Source organism: Aedes albopictus, chromosome 3 (genome assembly GCF_035046485.1).
Source record: "Aedes albopictus strain Foshan chromosome 3, AalbF5, whole genome shotgun sequence".
Taxonomy (NCBI): domain Eukaryota; kingdom Metazoa; phylum Arthropoda; class Insecta; order Diptera; family Culicidae; genus Aedes; species Aedes albopictus.
The window spans coordinates 293,046,364-293,066,712 of NC_085138.1; the positions used below are offsets into that span (position 1 = coordinate 293,046,364).

Consider the following 20,349-nt stretch of genomic DNA (forward strand, 5'->3'; position numbering starts at 1 on the left):
CTCACACACCCCATTCCTCGTATATCATACTCACGGCAGACAGTGTGACGCGTGCTGGACTGGTTCGCCTAGCCATGCTGTGCCCACTCGCAACTAACCACCACAATCCTAATGGAATTAAATCCCCGTACAAGGTTTTACACCACCACCTCAACTCTACTAGACGCTCGGCTCGCTTGCTCGCTGCTGGTTGTTTTATGAGCCATTCCCATGCAACGAACGAACGCAACGGTGACGTCACCCTTCCATGATGCGATGTTCCTTTGACCGAGTTCAACCATAACACTAGGTACTGGACATGTTGGTCGCTGGGTGCTGAAGTGAGCTTTTGCCAAGGTCGTTCCGGTTAGTTAAACTGATGCACTTGTGTTGGCTGACCGTGTCCTTGTCGGTCGGTCGGTGGTGGCATTGGCTCCAACCTTTTAACTTCGGTGACGATAAAAAAGCTTTACTTAACTAGCCAGATCCAGAGAGAATGCTGTTTCGGTTCCGGTAAGGATGATGTCATTTGCTGATGGTCAAAGAAGTTTGCTGAGGGAACTTTCCAAATATGTTAAATATGCTGAAATCTGTCTACATTTTTCAGTATTGTATATAGATTGACTTTATAAGATTTGCAGAGAACTATAGTATACCGAGATATTTGATGAAGTCACTATTTTTAAGGCAAGTTCAATCATACACTACACTGCAAATTTTGTTTACTGGTATTCAGCAAACTTTGCTGATTTTTTTTTTGTGCTGATTTCATTCAGCAATGCGAATTTACTGAATATCAGCAATTATTTTCCACTTGCTGAACCATCCAGCAATTTTGACAGTTGATCAGCAACGTAGTGCTGTTTTTTTTTTGTGCTGGAAGCGTTTCAAATAAATTGGTGTGTATGTCCAGGGAATTCGAGAAAAGCTCTCGACCGTTCCGGGAATCGAACCCGCCGTTTTTGGATACCCCCATTTACAATATCAATTTCCCAGAATACGTGCACGCTGTGAACAAATATTAATCCTACATCCCACAGTGGTACCGCCATAGGCCAAAAATCGAAAAATTGATTGTCTAATTTATGAGTTTGTATAATTTTTATAAATCAATCATGTTCCCAAGAATGCAGAAAATCCATTTTTTCAAGTATCTGTTGCATATTTTGCATGAGAGCGTGGGTACTGTTATGCAATTTTTTATTCTTTAAATTTGTCGAAAAATCACATGACTTTTGAGTTGTACTCCTCGTCTTCGTATAACAAAAGCAATTAGATTTTCAATTGGCTTTCAACGCAGAGAATCAGAATAGATGTTTATCTTTCAATCCGAAGCGCTAAAAACCGGATCTGAATGTTTTCGGACCAATGGGGATGTGAGTAATAGGCACATAATTTTACCAATAGAATATATACATAATAAAAATTCATGTAACATTTCAAACATGTTCTTAACCACATTAATCAATCGTCCGCCAGCAAATGATCAGATTTGAGTAGGAGAATCAATCTGTGAAGGTTCTAGCTGCAAATATCTGCATACAAGCTTGCAGGATGTACAGGTCGGATTCGATTCCGGAGTCGGGTTCTAACGCTTGTCAAAATAATGTCTCACAAACGGAATGCTGTACAAAACTGAAATTTTAACTGATCACTAATCAAAGTTGGATTAACAAAATGTCAAAATTTCAGCTTTATAGAGCATTCCGTTCCTGAGAAGCACCAGAACCCGACTCCGGATAATCGAGTCCGACCTGTATTGGAAGTTACCCGTTATTTTTATAAAAAATATGTATTAAAATAACTACAATATTATATATATATATATACTAGTTTTTTTTAGTAATTGTCTGAAATGCCTATCAAAATGACTGAAATTTTTACAGGAGATATTTCAAAGCTTTTTACAATAATTGAGGGATATTTTATTTGAAAACAATCTTTGAAAACGTTTTTTTTTTAATTATGAAAAAATACACTTCTGGTGGTATTGAGGTATTCATACCTCAATAGTTGCATAACAACCATTCTTATTTGGCCTCGTCAAAACTTACCTCTGTAATTGTCGAATTTGATAAGAAGTTTTGCATTTGCTGCCAACATTTACAAAATTAGCTTAGCTTAGCTTAGCTTAGACTGACTGCACACATCTATGGTTGCTATTCCGTGATTGACCCGAACTAATGACAGTTGCACAATGAATCAACTGAATAATTGACTGGGAGTGGTCAACATTCTCACTGCTGCCAACATTTACAAAATTTCCTCAAAATTCATTCAGTACCTAATACCAGGCTTGACAGAAACTCACTCGCGAGAAAATGAGGATGCGATTTTGGCGTTTTTCTGAGGAGTTAAAATAAAACTCAGAAATCACAACGCAAATCCTCAACAGCACCGAGCGCGAGCTTGCCGCGCAGCGAGGAGTTTGTCCAACACTCATAATTGCTTGTTGTGTTTTTTGTCACGTCCACTTACACTCAAAAAGCTCTCGCGAGTTACACTCCCATACAAAGAAAGACTCTCGAGGCGAAAATCGCACTCAAAAACCCGAAATAATCATCGGCTCTTTTTTTGTTCCCCTCTTCCTCGCTCAGTTTTTATTGTCTCTCTGTTTGGGGTTCGTTCGCTCCCTCGCGACCAGGGGGATGACGAAGGGCCAGAATCATCTACCCAGCATTCAATTCAACATGGCGTCCAATGTTTTTGTTTTGATTGCTTAATTCATGGAAAAAATGCGCTGGAAACATCGACACTGCTTCGCTGCTACATATAATATCGTGCAAAGTGATAAGGAAAGAGAAACAATCATCAAAAACAACGATTTCGTTTGAAATGTGTAATTTCTGAAATAAGCACTAGCAACACACGAGCCACACACCCGAAAATCAGGAGCAAGTTAGGGTAAACCGACCAGAAAGTGGGTACCAAACGCGCCGTACCAAAAATGATGTTGGGTGGAGCGGCGATGTACCGAGTTTGACAGCCGTGTCACCCCACTGCTCGCGACGAGGCAAAAGAAAAACACCGCTCTAGAGCATGTTGCAAAACTCTTTTGATTTCGAGGAGGATTATCAAGCCTGCCTAATACTGTAGTGCTGGAAGAAAAAGGAGTAGATACGCTCTTTTAGTAATATTTACTAAAAGAGCGTATTTACTCCTCATATTCCCTTGCCAAATCGGAATATTTGATAAACTCATTAACGTTAAATCTTAGTGTACAAATTGATTTCTTTTAAAATAGCAGGCGCTGATTAAATTGCAATGACGAAGGGTATTTGTATATATTTCTTTTATTGGGTTAGAGCTATACATGATTAAAATTCCATGTAGTATATTACTGGATAGCAGTTGAAATGCAATTGTAAAAAACAAATACGACTGGACAGATACTTGAATCTTTTTTATTGTGCAAAACGACGGCCCATGAATTATATGACATATAACTGTGTAAAGCAATATTTGTATAGTTGAAAAATTTCCTTTTACGTACGTTTTGTAAATTAATCCTGAATATTTGTTTGAAATAATTTCAGAAGTAATTGATTCTGTAATTGCACTATTGTTACTATTGTTTCAGAATTATCGCTTTTGGGCATTAGGTACTGTAGTTATACATACTAATCCGATATGTGATGAATTTTTCTGTGTTTCGACAATGCAAACTACCTTATTTCTGAAAAAATATTCAGTTTCACATATTTATTTTATTGCAGTAGAAATAGAACCTACTAATAAAATCACAATTATAATGCTAATACAGATTCTATTCACAAGAATCTATTATGATACAGTCGTGCTATACATGTTTTAACGTGCAATACTTAGCAGAAATTCCTCAGAATTCGACCCACTCTTCATAATAATTAAAAATATTTGATTACTGATTTCTGTGCAAAATAAAGGTTTTTAAATGATATTTTCATTTATCATGAATAAAAATGTTCAAAGTTCATGTTTATCAAGTGATGATCATGAAAATGAACTGGAATGTCCTTTTTTTTTTGTATAAAATTCGAATTACAAACTTCTACATATTACGTTTTTACGACTAACTCCTTAACCTAATCTCAGCTTCTAACGATTGTTAACATACATTCATAACATAAATGAAATCGCTTTCATGGACAGCCACAACGCAGCTTTCTGTTTTTGCGATGATTTGCAAATCATGAACGGAAGAAGATCTTCCAAATCAACAACATCCATATTAAAACGCGTTCTGACTATTGAAGTACACCATTCCCAAATGCTCTTTGCCTTAGGACATTCTTTTAAACGATGAAAATTAGTATCCAACAAACCACACCTACGACAACTTTCTGAACTTCTGCGAATGTTATATGAAGAAAGCTTTTTACCATTAGCAATTAAATCATTAGCAAAAGAAAAAACTATTGATCTGATATCAGTTGAAATAAAGTTTGTATTAATGTTCTCCCAAATCTCTGGCCAATTTGTATCAATTTTTTGTTCAACTTTTGGTCTACAGTTATTCACACTTACAAAATAGTTGTACAAGAGCCTAGTACAATTGTAATCACATTGTTCCTTTAATCCTTTCCCTTCTATAATCCATTCCCTTGCGTTTTTTGTTAACCTTTGAGTAAGTGAGTTCCTACTTTCTAGTAAATATTTTTCTTCTAAGATCGTATCGCCACCGTCTGGATCATAAAGAATGTTTCTTAAAAAGAGAGCTTTAATTTTTGCCTCTGGATCTACTAGCTTCAAACCACCTTTGGAATATTCTAAGTATGTTTGGTTTCTTTCGACCCTGAAAATAAAACTGTGCCACAAAAATTTACCACAAATAGATTTAAGCTGTGCAATGTGCTTATTCAAGGGTGGAAAAATTTGAGCCAAGTACCAGACTTTTGATAATATAAATGTATTCAAAATCCAACACTTTTGATACAAATTCAGCTTCCTCACGTAATGTCTATTCAAGCAAAATTTTATATTATTCACTATTGTATTATAATTTGAATTAACAGTTGAGTACCAGCTTCTATAAAAAGTTATTCCTAGAATTTTCAAACAGTCCACTTCTTTTATCTTTTGAGGACCCACTTTTACTTGATTGAATCTCATGTACGTTGATTTGGTCAGGTTAATACGTATTTTAGCACAAATACCATAATCTCAAAAATACTCATGACACGATCAAACTCATCATCATTTCGAATGAGGATGTTGAAATCGTCGGCGAAAACAATTACCTTCAAAAATTTATCATAAACTAAAAACCCTGTTATGTTTTCCGAAATTCTTCTTATTAACGGTTCAATGTATAAGGTAAACAGAATCATACTTAGGGGACATCCCTGTCCGACAGAGCTATTTATTTTAATTTCATCGGTAAGGCACCCATTAACTTGTACTCTAGAAGTTGCAATACTATACACATTTTTCAAACACTCAATGAGAGTTTGAGGAAAGCCAAATTTATCAAGTACTCTCCACAAGTACTGATGATCAACTCTATCGAAAGCCTTGTTCAAGTCTATGCTTACCAGGCAGCCTTTGAACCGTTTATTTTCACAAGATTTGGTTAATACACGTCGAAGGTCTCTCAAGTTATTCATACATGACTTATTCTTTACGCAGGCTGACTGTCCTACTGATAACATTTTTTCCGTAATAGGCGATAACCGTTCAGCAATAATTTTCATAAACAGTTTGTAATCACAGTTCATCAAAGATATGGGTCTGTAGTCATCCAACGATCTACTACTAGTTCCTTTCTTAGGAATGAGTGTTATAATCCCATCTGCAAAACCTTTTGGTGGACAAAAGGTACCAGACAAATAATGATTAAAAATTTGCAGTAAATCGTGCTTGATAACATCAAAATTTTTCCTATAAACTTCATACGTCAATCCATCGGGTCCTGGCGATTTCTTTTTAGCACAAAGTTTCAGCACATTTTCTAGTTCAAACAATGTTATTGGCCTTGTCAAATTTTCCCTGTCGTTGTCATCCAGTGAATCCGTGATATTGTTCAGTGGATCATTAAAACCATTTGGAAGATCTGTGACGTCCTCTGACCTGAATCGCGTGGTGTAATAATTAATCACTTCTTTCTTCAACTCTCTAACATCAACAACAATAGAATTATCTTTGATCAACTTGAATCCACCATTACTTTCCAAACGCTTGATCTGTGCTGCTATTTGATAAACATTCATAGTTTCTCCCTGAACTAACGTAAGGTCGTTCATTGTATTTCCGAAATGCTTCAATCGATTCGTTTCTATTTCAAGCAATCTTGATTTGATCATCCCCACATTCAATAGAGTATTTTCCCCTTTGCTCTGTTTGTCCATCCATTCATTTAACTTGCCCTGGAAATAGCTTTTTTCTGCAAGTATTCTACTGTTCAATTCCCAACTTTTCGTTCTATAAAACTGTTTACATTTGCCTTTGAGTATATCATTCCACCATATGCATTTATTTGATGAGTATTGTGTTCTATTTTTCCAAATTTCGTAATTGTTTTCAAAATCGCGCGCTGTGTTGTCATCCATAAGAATAGTGCTGTTAATTTTCCAGTACCCTCTACCTTTCGAAATAATTGCGGATTGGTCGACTCTCATTTTCATGACAATTCCGCAATGGTCTGAAAACGCCACAGGGCTAGTATTGAAATTCGAAATGTTATTCATGATACACGATGAAACATAAAATCTATCAAGTCTAGAAGCAGAAGACCCACGATGAAAAGTAAAGTTACGCTTGTTAAGAACCGAGGCTACATCTTTCCAGTTGAATGACTGCACCGAATTGTTAAGTCCCGGGCTGTAATTTTTATTCTCCCCTACGCAATCACTCCCATCCACGATACAATTAAAGTCTCCACCTATAACGCTAGCAGATATGTCCGCCTTGCCGAGATGTGGGGCAAGATCATTTGCGAACAGTTGTTCACGTTCCCGTCTACGGGTTGATCCGGAAAAAGCATAAATATTCACAAAATTTATCCCGTTCACTACTACGAAGGATATTCGTCCGTCCAAACTTAGCAACGGCTGTCCAACGTCAAACGTATTTCTTATCAAAATGGCAGTTCCAGAACCATGCTCACTAACATTAACATACGGAATATAAGATGAAACAAAAGAAAAATTTGTGTAGCATACTTCCTGTAGGAATACTACATCGAGGTCATTATTGAAAATAAAATCGCGTAACAAGTATCTGTTAACAATCGTTGTGCTGCTGTTCAGGTTAATACTACCAATGTTCATAACAAAATTCATTTCTGAGGTTTCTTTTGATTATCTATCTCTACTCAAACATTTCAAACTGGCTGCTGCTTTCGTTGACCTGTGAGGCGGTCGGTGTATCAGGAATCTCACCTATCTTGCATCGTTTTTGTTGTTTTGACTTATTCCTCGTCGTTACCCCCTTTGCGCCGCGACCTTGTGTCGCGCTGTTGTCCATTTGATGGTCTGACTCCGTTGTTGAGTGCTCTGACTCGGACTCTCTTCTCTCTTTCCCCTTCGCTGTCTGCTTCCTCCCACGTTTTGTTTTCACCTTCCATTGCTCGCTTGCGTCAGTGTTGGAAACGCTTGGTGTTTCGCTCTCTGACCGTCGCATACTATCGTCGTGTCGCTCCCCCTTCCTTGAGGGTGTGCTGGAGACGCATGGTGCTCCGCTCGTGACTGTGTTTGTGTTTCCGCCGTTGTCCACGCTATTTCTCTTCTCGCTCTTCATTGCTTGACACTGGGAGAGCGTCATCGAACCGCTGCTAGGTTTGGGCTGGTCTACTTCTTTCGCAGTTATTTGTGTTTCTGCTAATGGTAACGCCTGGCTGCTTGTACTAGTTACTGGCAGAGACGTGAACTGTAGTGGTACGCTATTTTCTCCAGACCCCGTTGCTGTTCTGCCAGAACTATCGGTTGCGTGTGTCTGCTCCCGTTTCCTCACCCATCGTCCTCCTGATAGTACGTCGCTGTAGCTTGAAGGTCCAGATGCCTTCAGACGATCGTTCATCGTTTTCCGTTGTGGACAGTCTGCTTTCAAATGATCGGTACTACCACACTGATAGCACTTGTTGACCAACCCGTCGTAGAAAATCCGCGCTCGCAAATTTCTGATGAGCACCGTGCCAGGTATTTCAACGTCATCCTTCAGCTCCATATACACTCCTCTCACCGACGTCCAGATTGGAAACCCCGTCTCCTCCACGTATTTCTCCCTTACCATTCGAACAACTTTCCCATACTTCGCCATGACCTTCTGAATCTCGTGATCTTCCACCTCGGGTGTTAGGTTGAATAACCGAACGTATCGCATGATGGCGTTTGCCATAGACAGTTTAACATTGGCACTCTGATACTTATTGTAATGAAACTCCATGACATTTGGGAGCCTCATCAGTGTTCGTTGTGCATCTTCCTCCTTCTTGAATTTTATGATCACCGACATCTCGTTCTTCTCCTTGTACATCGAAAGCAAAGTATCACATTTCAACGCCATTTTATCCTTCATGAAACAAAAAATGTCCGCGTCTGTTGGTTCTGGGTCTCCTCGTTCGAAACGCAGTCTCACTGAGTTCTTTCTGAGCTCCACATCCGCCATTTTTTCGTTCGTATTCCTTTGTTCACTTTATTCCAACAACACTTAATTGTTCAGGTTGTCCTTGAAAAAACACTGTATATATAGTTGAGCGCTCACTTTGTACGTCTGATCGCTACGAAGTTTGAACACGAACTGTTTTAGTCATAACATGCTATTTCTGGTCACTTATAATGATTCTGCCCTTCAAAAAACGAAGAAAATGATTTATGACCGCTTCCCTGTACAAATGGAACCACTGTGCATCCGCACCAAATGGTGGCAAACCAAAAAAAAAATCGCCTGAACAATTCAAAGCAAGGGGATGTTGACGTTGAAAGTGAATTTTTAACTTCTCTCTGCTGTTCGCTTCCGAGTCGATTCAAAATTTTAATCGAGTCCGAATAAAAGTAAACAATTTATCATCAAAACCATTCTAGCGTATACATTTGTACTCTTTCTGCGCTGGTCGGTGATGGAAGAAGTCCAAATGTTTACCAGTCAGTGAGTTAGCAGTGATAAATATATTGCAAAAAGATTCAATGAAGCCACATTAGATCATCTTCTGATCTGATGGTACATCTTCGCTGTTCTGTAGGATTTCGCCATTAAGTCATCTTCGTGTTGACCAATATAAGTGACATCATGGGGCGTACTGTTGAAAAAATAAACTAACTACATCTTCATAAACAAAAATATTGACCCTGATGAGCGCTACCGATACTGACATACACTAGAGTCCATCCATTCATTCTAAGGAAAGAAAAATCGATTCATCAGCTGCTCCAACTATGACTCATTCCGATAGTCATCGAGGACACAGAAGGATACGTGCCATCCTTGGATAACCGATATAACGTCGACCATAGCAATGGTATGGCGAAATATTGCTCCCTTACAAAACTATGAATCACAAGTTGCGAAGCGCTCTGTCTGCGTCCTATAGGCGACTGCGCGCGAATTTCCTTTGTTGTGCTTCGCTATTTAGTGACTAGGGTTCGTTGGGGATACTACTTCATTGATGGTTTGGCACGAGTCGACTATCAATAATTGATAGCTTCTCTTGGCACAGTAAACAGGATGATGAGGATGAGCGCAGTCCATTCGGATGAATCGGACTGGCATCTAGTTTTGGCATGGTTTGCGAAAATGAAACACCGATCGATATTCGTTCATTGCGAATAAAGTACTGAAAGCAAGTAGCTGGTCAGCAATGTGAGTTCCCTGTCATATCGGAGTATATTTTTTTATCTGATTGATGGATGGGTGAAGTGCAGAGTCATTGAAATGTTGTGATAGGCTTTGTCTACTTAGGATAAATCAACTGGTTGTTCTTACCACAAAAAAAAACGGGTGATTTCCTACGTTGTGTCCTTTTTTTAGCGTTTCCACCCACAGGACGACGTTGACGACTGGCAATTAGGTAGCAGCACACAGGTAAGTCACTTTTATTAATTTTCTTCCTTTTTACAGGTTCCACAGGACAAGATGACGGCGAGCACCACAGACACGGACGAAACCACGAAGAAGAGCTTCCTCAACAGGCCACAAAACTCAACCTATTACTTATTTCCTATGCACTTTATTTTCCACAGACAGTACAACAAATTTTGTTCGGAACATCTATCTTCTTTATTCTTTCTAGTTATACTTCTGCTCTTCAAGCAAACCCAAACAGTACTGACCTATCCCAATCACTTTCGCTTTCTACAGACCGAGCTGATCCCTCAGTGGTCTGCTAGTGGGAAACCATATACATGGAGCCCACAAGATTTCCATGATCGGCAACGCTCGGGTGCAGTGTTGTCAGAAATACGATAATAAAGTAGCGCAACACGAACCGGTTAACCCGGGAGCTGTGGCTCAACTCTGCTATGATAGAACATACCCGCCGCCTTGAATAACATTCAATTATCAACAAAACAAACAAGCAAAATCATCTGACTACACATGCACAAAGGTTTTCTAAATTCTAGGAACAATTTCTAGGTTTTTTCGTAATTACTTAATCTAAAGCAGGCTCCAGTTGAAGTTCATCGTTGGATGTTGAATCGCTGTCATCAGGAACCGATGCGACGAAAGGAAGCAGGCAAATTTTCGCAATTGGTCGTTTGATAACACCTTTCGCAGTCAACAATGAAACGACCCGAGTGATGTTGTCGTTCCCGGGATGAACGGCGACTATACGAGCCAAAGGCCAGCGCAGTGTTGGCTGTTGCTCGTCGACGATGATGACAAGTTGCCCCAGCAGAAATTTCTCGTTCCTCGAATGACCCTTGGTGTCCTTTTGCAGCTCCTGGATGTATTCCTTCTGCCAATGGTGCCAAAATCGTCCGATGTGAGACTGAAGTTTCCAGTAGTGGTCCAGCTGACTTGTCGGAATGGTGCGAAAGTCTGGGTCGGGCAGGGCGAGAAGCGATGTACCGACGAGGAAGTGGCCTGGAGTTAATGCAGCCAAGTCGTCAGGATCCTCGTTCATTGGAAGCAGTGGCCGCGAATTCATTATCGCTTCTACCTGTGCTAGAACAGTGCTCATGTCCTCATAAGAGAGCCGCGTCGTGCCTATCTGTCGATACAGATGCTTCTTCGCTACCTTGATGGCCGACTCCCATAGCCCGCCGAAGTGAGGAGCTTTTGGAGGTGTGAAGTGCCAAGTAGTTCCTTCGGCGGCACATGTCGATACGATTTCCGCTTGGAATGTTTCTTCAGCGAGCATGTCATACAATTGGGTGATGTCGTTGCTAGCACCTTCAAAATTCTTCCCATTGTCCGAATGTATATCCGAGGGGCGGCCTCGGCGAGAGATAAACCTGCGAAGAGTTGCCAGGAAAGCAGACGTGGACAGTTCGCTGACTAACTCTAGGTGCACCGCCTTCGTTGCGAAGCACACGAAGAGGCACAGATACGCTTTCGTGGGAGCAGCTCGTTTGTGGATGGCCTTCAGGTAGAATGGCCCAGCGTAATCAACTCCTACTACGCTGAATGGACGACTGGGAATCACTCGGGCAGCAGGTAGCTGGCCGATTTGTTGCTGTTCAGCCACCGGATTGAGACGATAGCATCGGAAACAAGCACGAACTACATTTCGCACTAGTCTGCGGCCGTCGATCGGCCAAAATTCTTCGCGCATTGCTGCCAGCAGAGCACGCCCGCCGCCGTGGAGAAGCTTCTTGTGGTAGTGCTCAGCTACAAGGCGCGTGAAAGGGTGTGATTTGGGAAGGAGTGCAGGATGTTTGCTTTGGTAGGGCAATTTAGACAGACTTAGACGGCCTCCCACTCGCAATACTCTCTCTGGGTCGACGAATGGGCTCAACTTTCGAAGGGGAGAACGCTTTCCAACTACTTGACCATCTTGAAGGGCTTTTATTTCGGTGACAAAGGAGTCATTTTGCGCAAGGCGAACTAGGGTCGTTTTGGCTTCAGCTAACTGTTGGGGAAAGAGGCTGACGGTAGTGGTAACTTGGTCTGATTCTGGTTGAGTACGAGTTTTGGCACGACAATTCGCAACGAAACGCTGACAGTGAGCGACGACGTGGAGCAGGCGAGTGTAGGAGGACCATCGTAGGAACAACGAGTTGATCGGGGGTGACGTTGCAGTTGCTGCTGCGGAAACCGTTCGAATTTCAAGGTCTTCTTCGGGTACGTTTGGAGCTTCACATGTTGGCCAATACTGTGCTTGACGGGCTAACCAATCGGGTCCGCTGCGCCAGAGATTGCTTCCGACGAATTCCGCTACTGTCATTCCGCGTGACACCAGATCGGCAGGATTTTCGTAGCCAGCGACGTGATTCCAGATACAGCCATGGGTGAAGTGTTGGATCTCTGAAACCCGATTACCGACGTATGTCTTCCAAGTGTTCGGAGGCGAACGGATCCACTGCAGCGTAATGGCAGAGTCGGACCAGAAAAACGAGGTGGAAATGTCAATGCCGATAGCTTTCTTGATCCGATCGTAAAGATGGGCACCTAAAACAGCGGCGCAGAGTTCCAAGCGTGGAAGACTAACTCGTTTTAGGGGTGCCACACGCGACTTGGATGCCAGCAGGCAAATACGAGTCTGACCTTGCGCGTTCTCGCAGCGGGCGTAGATGCATGCACCGTACGCCGATTCTGAAGCATCGGAGAAAGTGTGTAGCTGGATCGTTGAGTTTGGCAAGAGTGCATAGCGGTCGACACGGTATGAGGAAATTTTCGGAAGTTCGCTGCGAATGTTCTCCCACTTTTGCTGGACCTGTTCCGGAACGGGATCGTCCCATCCGCAAGATAACAGCCAGAGCTCCTGCATCAAAATCTTGGATTTCACGACGACCGGTGCGATGAGACCAAGTGGATCAAATAAACGTGATATGGCCGACAAAATGGAACGCTTGGTGGGTGGTTTGCTGTTCTCATCGACACTGGAGTCGAAGCGCAAGGTGTCCGCTTCCGGTTCCCAACAGATTCCTAAGGCTTTCACGGTTTCGTTAGGGCTGAATTCGAGGGACGACTGAGTACCAATTTGGTCGTCTTTCAGGCCCTGCAGAACATCGAGCTCATTGGACGTCCATTTTCTCAGCTCGAAGCCTCCCTTGGCCAGTAGCTCGCTCATTTCCGTTCGCAGTCGAATAGCCTCTTGAACAGATTGTGCTCCTCCGATGAAGTCGTCGACGTAAAAGCTCTTGCGCAACGCAGGACCGCCAAGGGGGTACGCCTCGCCTTCGTCATCCGCCAGCTGTTTCAATGTGCGTGTTGCAAGGTAGGAAGAAGGCGCCAAGCCGTATGTAACAGTGAGCAATTCGTAAACCTGTACTGGAGAACTTGGAGTGAATCGAAAAAAGATGCGAACGAGCGACCTGTCGTCCGGATGCAGCAAAACTTGCCTGTACATTTTGGCAATGTCGCCTACCACGGCCACCTTGAAGGTTCGGAAGCGAATCATGATGTCCAGCAGATCATCCTGTACCACCGGGCCCACAGAAAGTGCTTCGTTTAGGGAATAGCCTGTCGAAGTCTTTGCCGAAGCGTCGAAAACTACTCGAACTTTGGTGGTCGTGCTGGAATCTTTGAAGACTGGGTGGTGCGGAAGATAGTAGGCTACTGCAGGTTCTTTTTCGTGCGTTCCTACCAAGCGCATGTGGCCAAGGTCGAGGTATTCCTGCATAAACGCGTGGTAATCTTCCTTGAGTTTTGCATCCCGCTCAAGGCGCTTCTCCAAGAGCTGAAAACGGCGTAGCGCATTGGCTTTTGATGCTCCAAGCTTGACGTCGAAATCAGGTTGACGAGGCATTCGAACGATGTAGCGGCCTTCGTCATTGCGCTCGACCGAAGACTGGTAGACTGTCTCACAGTGCCGTTCTTCCACAGAGTAACCGTCGTTGAGGACCAATTCTTCAGTTTTCCAGAAGCGTTCAATGCTTTCCTCGAGTGACACCATCGAAATAGTTATGGAACTGGATGCAGAAGTGCCGGAAGTGGAGTCTGGGTGGATTTGAGTAGAAGAACCAGCGACTATCCAGCCGAAAACGCTATCAACGAGGACTGGGAGATTTGCAGCCAACTGTAACCGTGCAGCACTGGGGAAGAACGAATAGAAATGCCTCGCACCGAGTACCAAGTCAATTGGCTGCGACTTGTTGAACGAAGGATCGGCCAGCACCAGTTCCTTCGGGATATTCCACCCTGCCGTAGAAATATTCTGTGATGGAAGGTCTGCTGTGACTTTGTCCATCACCAAGAAGTTGACATCACACGAGAATGGCTGATTCTGCGACCGAATTTCGGTGTAGACTGACTGGCGCACAGGCTTGGACAATTTACCGGCACCCTGTACCGTAATGTTGACGTTGCTGCGCCGCAGACGAAGCATACTGGCGAGTCGCTCGGTTATAAGATTTGGCTGTGAGGCGCTGTCCAAAAGAGCGCGCGCTGGATGTTCGTGACCGAAAGAGTCGACGATATTTACGATGACGGTGAGCAAAAACACATTGTCTTTTTCGTGGTGACGAGGGACGCTAGTTTGAACCACTGGAACCTGACCATCTGTTGCGATCACCAGAGACTGTTCGGAATGCTCTGCTGAAGAAAACGAGTGATTGATCACCGGAGTTGACGAGGTGGTGATGGGAAGCGTTGCGCTGTCGTTTGAGGACCTGCGGCTGGCATCCGGGGCTGCGTAGTGAAGAAGACTATGGTGCCGACGATTACAATACCTGCAAGTGAGTTCCGATGGACAGTTGCGATTGGAATGATCGGATTTCAAGCAGTTAGTACACAGGCGCTTCGCGTTGACAATCTGCTGACGTTCAGAAAGCGGAAGACGCTGAAATTTGAAACATTTGCCCAAAGGATGTGGCTGATTGCAAGCTGGACATCGTTTCGTTGTGCTAGCAGTGGAAGAGCACGACGAAAGACGAATCATCGGTATTTGCTTCTTCGACGACGACGCGGTAGGTGGAGCGGAACCCGATGGTGCATGGTGATTCACAGAAATCGACTCCAAAACCCGAATTCTCCGTTGCAGGAACCCAATCAGGCAGTCGTAGTTTGGATCTGTCACCGTCGACGCATGGTCCTCCCACACCTTGAGTGTGTCGTCGTGTAGTCTCGTGCAAAGCAGGTGTTCGAGAAGGCTGCTCCACGAATCGGTAGGTTCTCCAAGCTGCCGAAGGACTTTCACATGCCGTTCGAACTCGTCAACCAACCCATGAAGTGTCGTAGCGGACTCCTTCTTCATCCGTGGAACATCGAAGAGTGCCTGGAGGTGGCGCTTCTTCATTAAATACTCGTTGGAGTAACGACCTTTCAGTGCATCCCAAGCCAAGTTATAATTAGCGGAACTGATCGCGATCGACTCGATGGACTGCGCAGCTTCTCCTTTTACAGCTGCCCTTAAGTAGTGGAATTTTTGGATGTCGGGCAGTTCAGCGTTCGAATGTATCAAAGCGACGAACGTATCGTGGAAAGTGAGCCAGTGCTGGTAATCGCCGTCGAATTCCGGAAGCGAAATAGTTGGAAGCTTGATCCCAGAGAGAGCGGAGTTAGTTTGAGCGGAACAAGGATTGCGAGCGTTCATATGAGTGGGAGGCATTTTAGAGAGTAAGTCTGCTTTTATTGCGAAAAGCCGGGTTTCATAGCCAGCACGAACATCAGCATGCAATGCCCTACCTTCTGCTGTCCTTTCCGTATCCTCAAGCTGGCCCTGCACCGCTTCGAGGTTAGACCAGATGTTGTCGACGTGGCTCAGTCTGAGCGGTACTTGTCCTTGGTCCCGTCCTGCATCGTAGTTGGCGACGAAAGCCTCTGCCCGACCCAGAGTAGCGAGCAGCGTGTCTCTCCTCGCGATGAGCACCTCGCAGTCCGCCATGGTAGAGGCTCGACAGCTCAAATTGATCGTTGTAGTCGGCGAGATCTGTCCAGAAAAAAGACCACGGTAGTCCGGACGTTTGTAAATTTAATCACTTGGAAAGGTACTCTTGCGTGCCTTGAATTATCAAAAAACGTTAACCGGAACAGTCTCGAGCGCCGTCCGCGCTATTCGTGATCCAAATCGCCGAAATAGTTCCAGGGCGTCGAGGTGTCTGGTAGGAATCGTCCTCAAAAGCGAATGGAAATCCGTGGATGATTGTTGGTTGGTGGCGAAGCCTTCCTCAAAATGGCGTGAGGGCTGAACGAAATCTCCTTTTCAGTTCGGTACGGCGTCAGAAATGGTCCGTAAAATCCACAAAAAGCCGTAGGGGGCCTTACCAGATGTACACCAGCACGTAGAGTCCCGAAACGGCTGGGTTAGTGGCCAGATGTAACAGTCGGAGTGACGTAACAAGGGCCAGTGATGATCCAACTAACATTTAATCATCAGGTCGTCGGTTGCTTGAAGAGATGGCGCCGTGGGGGCTGGCAGTAATGGCGCAATTTGCCCGCGCGATGCACGTGGCTCGTAGGGGTAGTTAGCGGGGTGTCCAGAATGCCAGGAATGACCAAAAGTGCATGGAATGGAAGAAACAAGCGATCTAAAGGGTACCTGTGAAACCCTGGGAAGAAAATCGGACAGGTAATTACCTTGCGCCCGATAAATCGAGCCTTGAATCAAATTCAATTTGCAGCAACACGAACAGCGTCCCCGTTGTCGTCTCAGGGATGGTGAATGTAATGGCGCGACCACAGCGGTGGATTGTTCTAGACCACGCAATGGCGGGTGCCAAAGGAACCTTCTAGAACGTTTTCCGACCGAGATCCTGGTCACGGCACCAATTTTATGGTTGTTCTTACCACAAAAAAAAACGGGTGATTTCCTACGTTGTGTCCTTTTTTTAGCGTTTCCACCCACAGGACGACGTTGACGACTGGCAATTAGGTAGCAGCACACAGGTAAGTCACTTTTATTAATTTTCTTCCTTTTTACAGGTTCCACAGGACAAGATGACGGCGAGCACCACAGACACGGACGAAACCACGAAGAAGAGCTTCCTCAACAGGCCACAAAACTCAACCTATTACTTATTTCCTATGCACTTTATTTTCCACAGACAGTACAACAAATTTTGTTCGGAACATCTATCTTCTTTATTCTTTCTAGTTATACTTCTGCTCTTCAAGCAAACCCAAACAGTACTGACCTATCCCAATCACTTTCGCTTTCTACAGACCGAGCTGATCCCTCAGTGGTCTGCTAGTGGGAAACCATATACATGGAGCCCACAAGATTTCCATGATCGGCAACGCTCGGGTGCAGTGTTGTCAGAAATACGATAATAAAGTAGCGCAACACGAACCGGTTAACCCGGGAGCTGTGGCGCAACTCTGCTATGATAGAACATCAACATTGTATAAACAAAACTGAAAAGGGAATTGTAATAACGCATACAGCGTTAAGAGAGTTCATAGATCTTCATCACTGCGAGTAGAGAACAACAGAACAGTCTGAACATTCAGGTTTCTGAAGTCAGTTTCACTTAATAAGTGTTAACTGAGTACTAGGGAACCAGTTGCGCAAAAAACTGGAAGTTACATATCAAATGATACGAAGTTCCATAATCGGATTCACAGTTATAACATACAAACAAGCATACAAATACAGACAGTGCTTTAACCAGCATGCTGCAATTATGCTTAGACAGATTTGATAGATACTTCGCCACCCGTAGAGATGGCTCAGTACAATAAAATTTTGTATGACGACATGACTCCAAACTATTCCAGTATTGTTTGTGCTGAGTGGCAGCCCGGGTGTGAATCTGAAGCTTTGCCCAACACTTCGGTACCGGAAAAGCTGGCTCAGGACCAATGAAGCCATGTGATGCTCCAGTGCAAGCTAGCTCATCAGCCAATTCATTTCCAGCGATGGAAGAATGGCCAGGTACCCATACAAGGTGAACAGCGTTTGCTGAATTCAGCTCCTCGATTTGAGTTCGACAAGCGATAACTATCTTCGACCTGAAGTTGATCGAAGCAAGTGCTTTAATAGCAGCCTGGATAACTGAACAGAAGTATATTACTTTGCCCATTACGTGCTACTGAAGTGCTGATTGCACTCCGCACATAAGAGCAAAAATTTCAGCCTGAAAAACGGTGCAGTGTCTACGAAGTGAGTAAGACTGATACAGCCTTAGCTCACGAGAATAAACACCAGCACCTGCTCGCCCGTTCAGAAGAGAGCCATCAGTGTAACATACGATGTCGCCTGAAATACTTCTTGATAACAAGACGTCCACCCTTCCCGGGAAGGGAATTTCGATGGAAATATCCTACACGGAAAATTACAAGCAATTGTAAGATCACTTTTGAGCAAGGACCACTTTGTCCCAATTCACCATAAGTGGAAACAACGAGGAGTGTGTTGATGAGCGGTTCACAGGAATTACTTCTTGTAGACCGAGTACTCGTAAACGGCAAGTGTAAGAAAGTGCTTCTTGTTTGAGATGAATGTGTCATGGGGCAACGTCAAAGAGAACTTCGAGCGCAGCCGCAGGAGTTGATGAGAACGCTCCAGACATCGCTATTAAGCACATCCTTTGGAGATGGCCTAATTTTGATTGGACCGTTCTCATTTCGAAGACATCCATAAGCCAATATTGGACGAACAACAGTTGTGTAAATCCATTTGATACACTTGGGTTTGAGACCCCAAGTTGTACGTACCAAAGGTTCGCCGGCATTGCCCGAAGGCCATAGAAGCTTTCTTGATTCTGAACTCAACATGAGGTGTCCAGGAAAGCTTGGAATCAAGAATGACTCCAACGTACTTTACCTGTTCAGTCACATTGATTTCAGAATCAAAGAGACGTAAAGGTCGAACACCATTACGGTTTCGGTTTTCCGTGAAAAGAAAAATAGATGTTTTACTCGGATTTACCGAAAGGCCATATTGGCGACACCAACCCTAAACTACCTGAAGCGTTTTGCATCAGGTCGAAAAGAGTGCTGATGCACATACCGACTAACAATGTTAGGTAGGTAGTCGTTGGCAAAACCATAAGTAGGAAAACCGCTATTATTGAGTTGCCTCAATAGCGTACCTGCTACGAGATTCCGCAAAAGTGATGATAGGACTCCCCCTTGGGAGCATCCACAAACACTCAATTTCCTAATCGCCGCTTGACGCAATGTTGAGAAGAGATGTCGGTTTTGGAGCATTTGGTGAATCCAATTGGAAATCATTGGGAGATATACCTTGACTCCGTGCGGCTTCCAATATGGCATCGAAAGGCACGTTGTCAAAGCACCCTCGAAATCTAAGAAAACACCAAAGCAGGATTGCTTTTGAGCGAATGTCTTCTCGATATCATAAACAACTTTGTGTAAAAGAGTCACAGTGGACTTTTCAGATTGGTAAGCATGTTGGTTCACATGAAGAGGTACATTGGCCAGATGAACATCACGGATGTGATGATCAACAATGCGTTCTAATCATTTCAGAAGAAAAGAGGTCAAACTGATAGGTCTGAAGCTCTTTGCTTCTTCATACGGCGCACGACCCACTTTCGGAATAAACTTCACAGTAATATCCCGCCAGGATTTGGGAATATACCCTGTAGCAAAACTGCAAACAAGTAGTTCTTTCAAAACATGTTTGAAATGATCAAATCCCTTCATGAAGCAAAATAGGATAAATCCCATCTGCCCCAGGAGATTTGAAATGAGCAAAGCTATTAAGTGCCAGACGTCAGGTTTTTCCAGCCGGATCGTTCAGCAGACCGAAGAGCTTTCTGGTAGGCCTTGCGAGCCGACCTGAAAGCCTCCGATTCAGCTGAACGTCGTCTGTTCCAACTCTTTCTACATTGTTTCCTGAACTTCGCCAGATCAGAGTTCCACCAAGGGGTTCCTCTTGTGGTCTTCATAGACCGCAAAGGGCAAGCTTCTTCAAAAGCTTCCATGATGAAGGCCGTTGTAGTATCATCGGCATCATCTAAATCACTTGGAGTGTCAATTGATGGTGAATACCCATGAAATTTGGCTGCAACCAAATCGGTAAAGAGATCCCAGTTGGTTGACCGGGGGTTCCTGAAACGCAAAGTTTGCGAAGTAACATTCACATGTTCAAACAAGATGTAGCGATGGTCAGATAAAGATTCTTCATCTGACACATGCCAATTGGTCAACTCGTGACTAATTCTACTAGAGCAAAGCGTTATGTCTAACACTTCCTCTCTAGCAGATACCATGAAGGTTGGGCGGTTGCCTATGTTAAGTAATCCAAGATCTGTACTACTTAAGTATTCCATCAAACTGGAGCCTCTCAAATTGATGTCTGAGCTGCACCAGATCATATGGTGAGCATTAGCATCACTACCAACAATTAGCGGAAGGCCTTTTGAAGTGCAGTATGCAATGACTTGC

General features: G+C 43.6%; 2 protein-coding genes across 3 annotated transcripts in view; both read right to left on the reverse strand.

Moving 5' to 3' along the window:
• LOC109418703 (uncharacterized) overlaps positions 1-20,349 on the reverse strand; it is a 149,980-nt gene that overhangs the window by 77,311 nt on the left and 52,320 nt on the right. The gene's annotated exons all lie outside the window — the stretch shown is intronic.
• Positions 10,544-20,349, reverse strand: part of LOC134290779 (uncharacterized) — a 483,651-nt gene continuing 473,845 nt past the window's right edge. Inside the window, exon 2 of the mRNA XM_062857977.1 lies at positions 10,544-20,191. Coding sequence (XP_062713961.1) covers positions 10,544-15,880 — 5,337 coding nt within the window. The 5' untranslated portion in view covers positions 15,881-20,191. The remainder of the gene's footprint in view (positions 20,192-20,349) is intronic.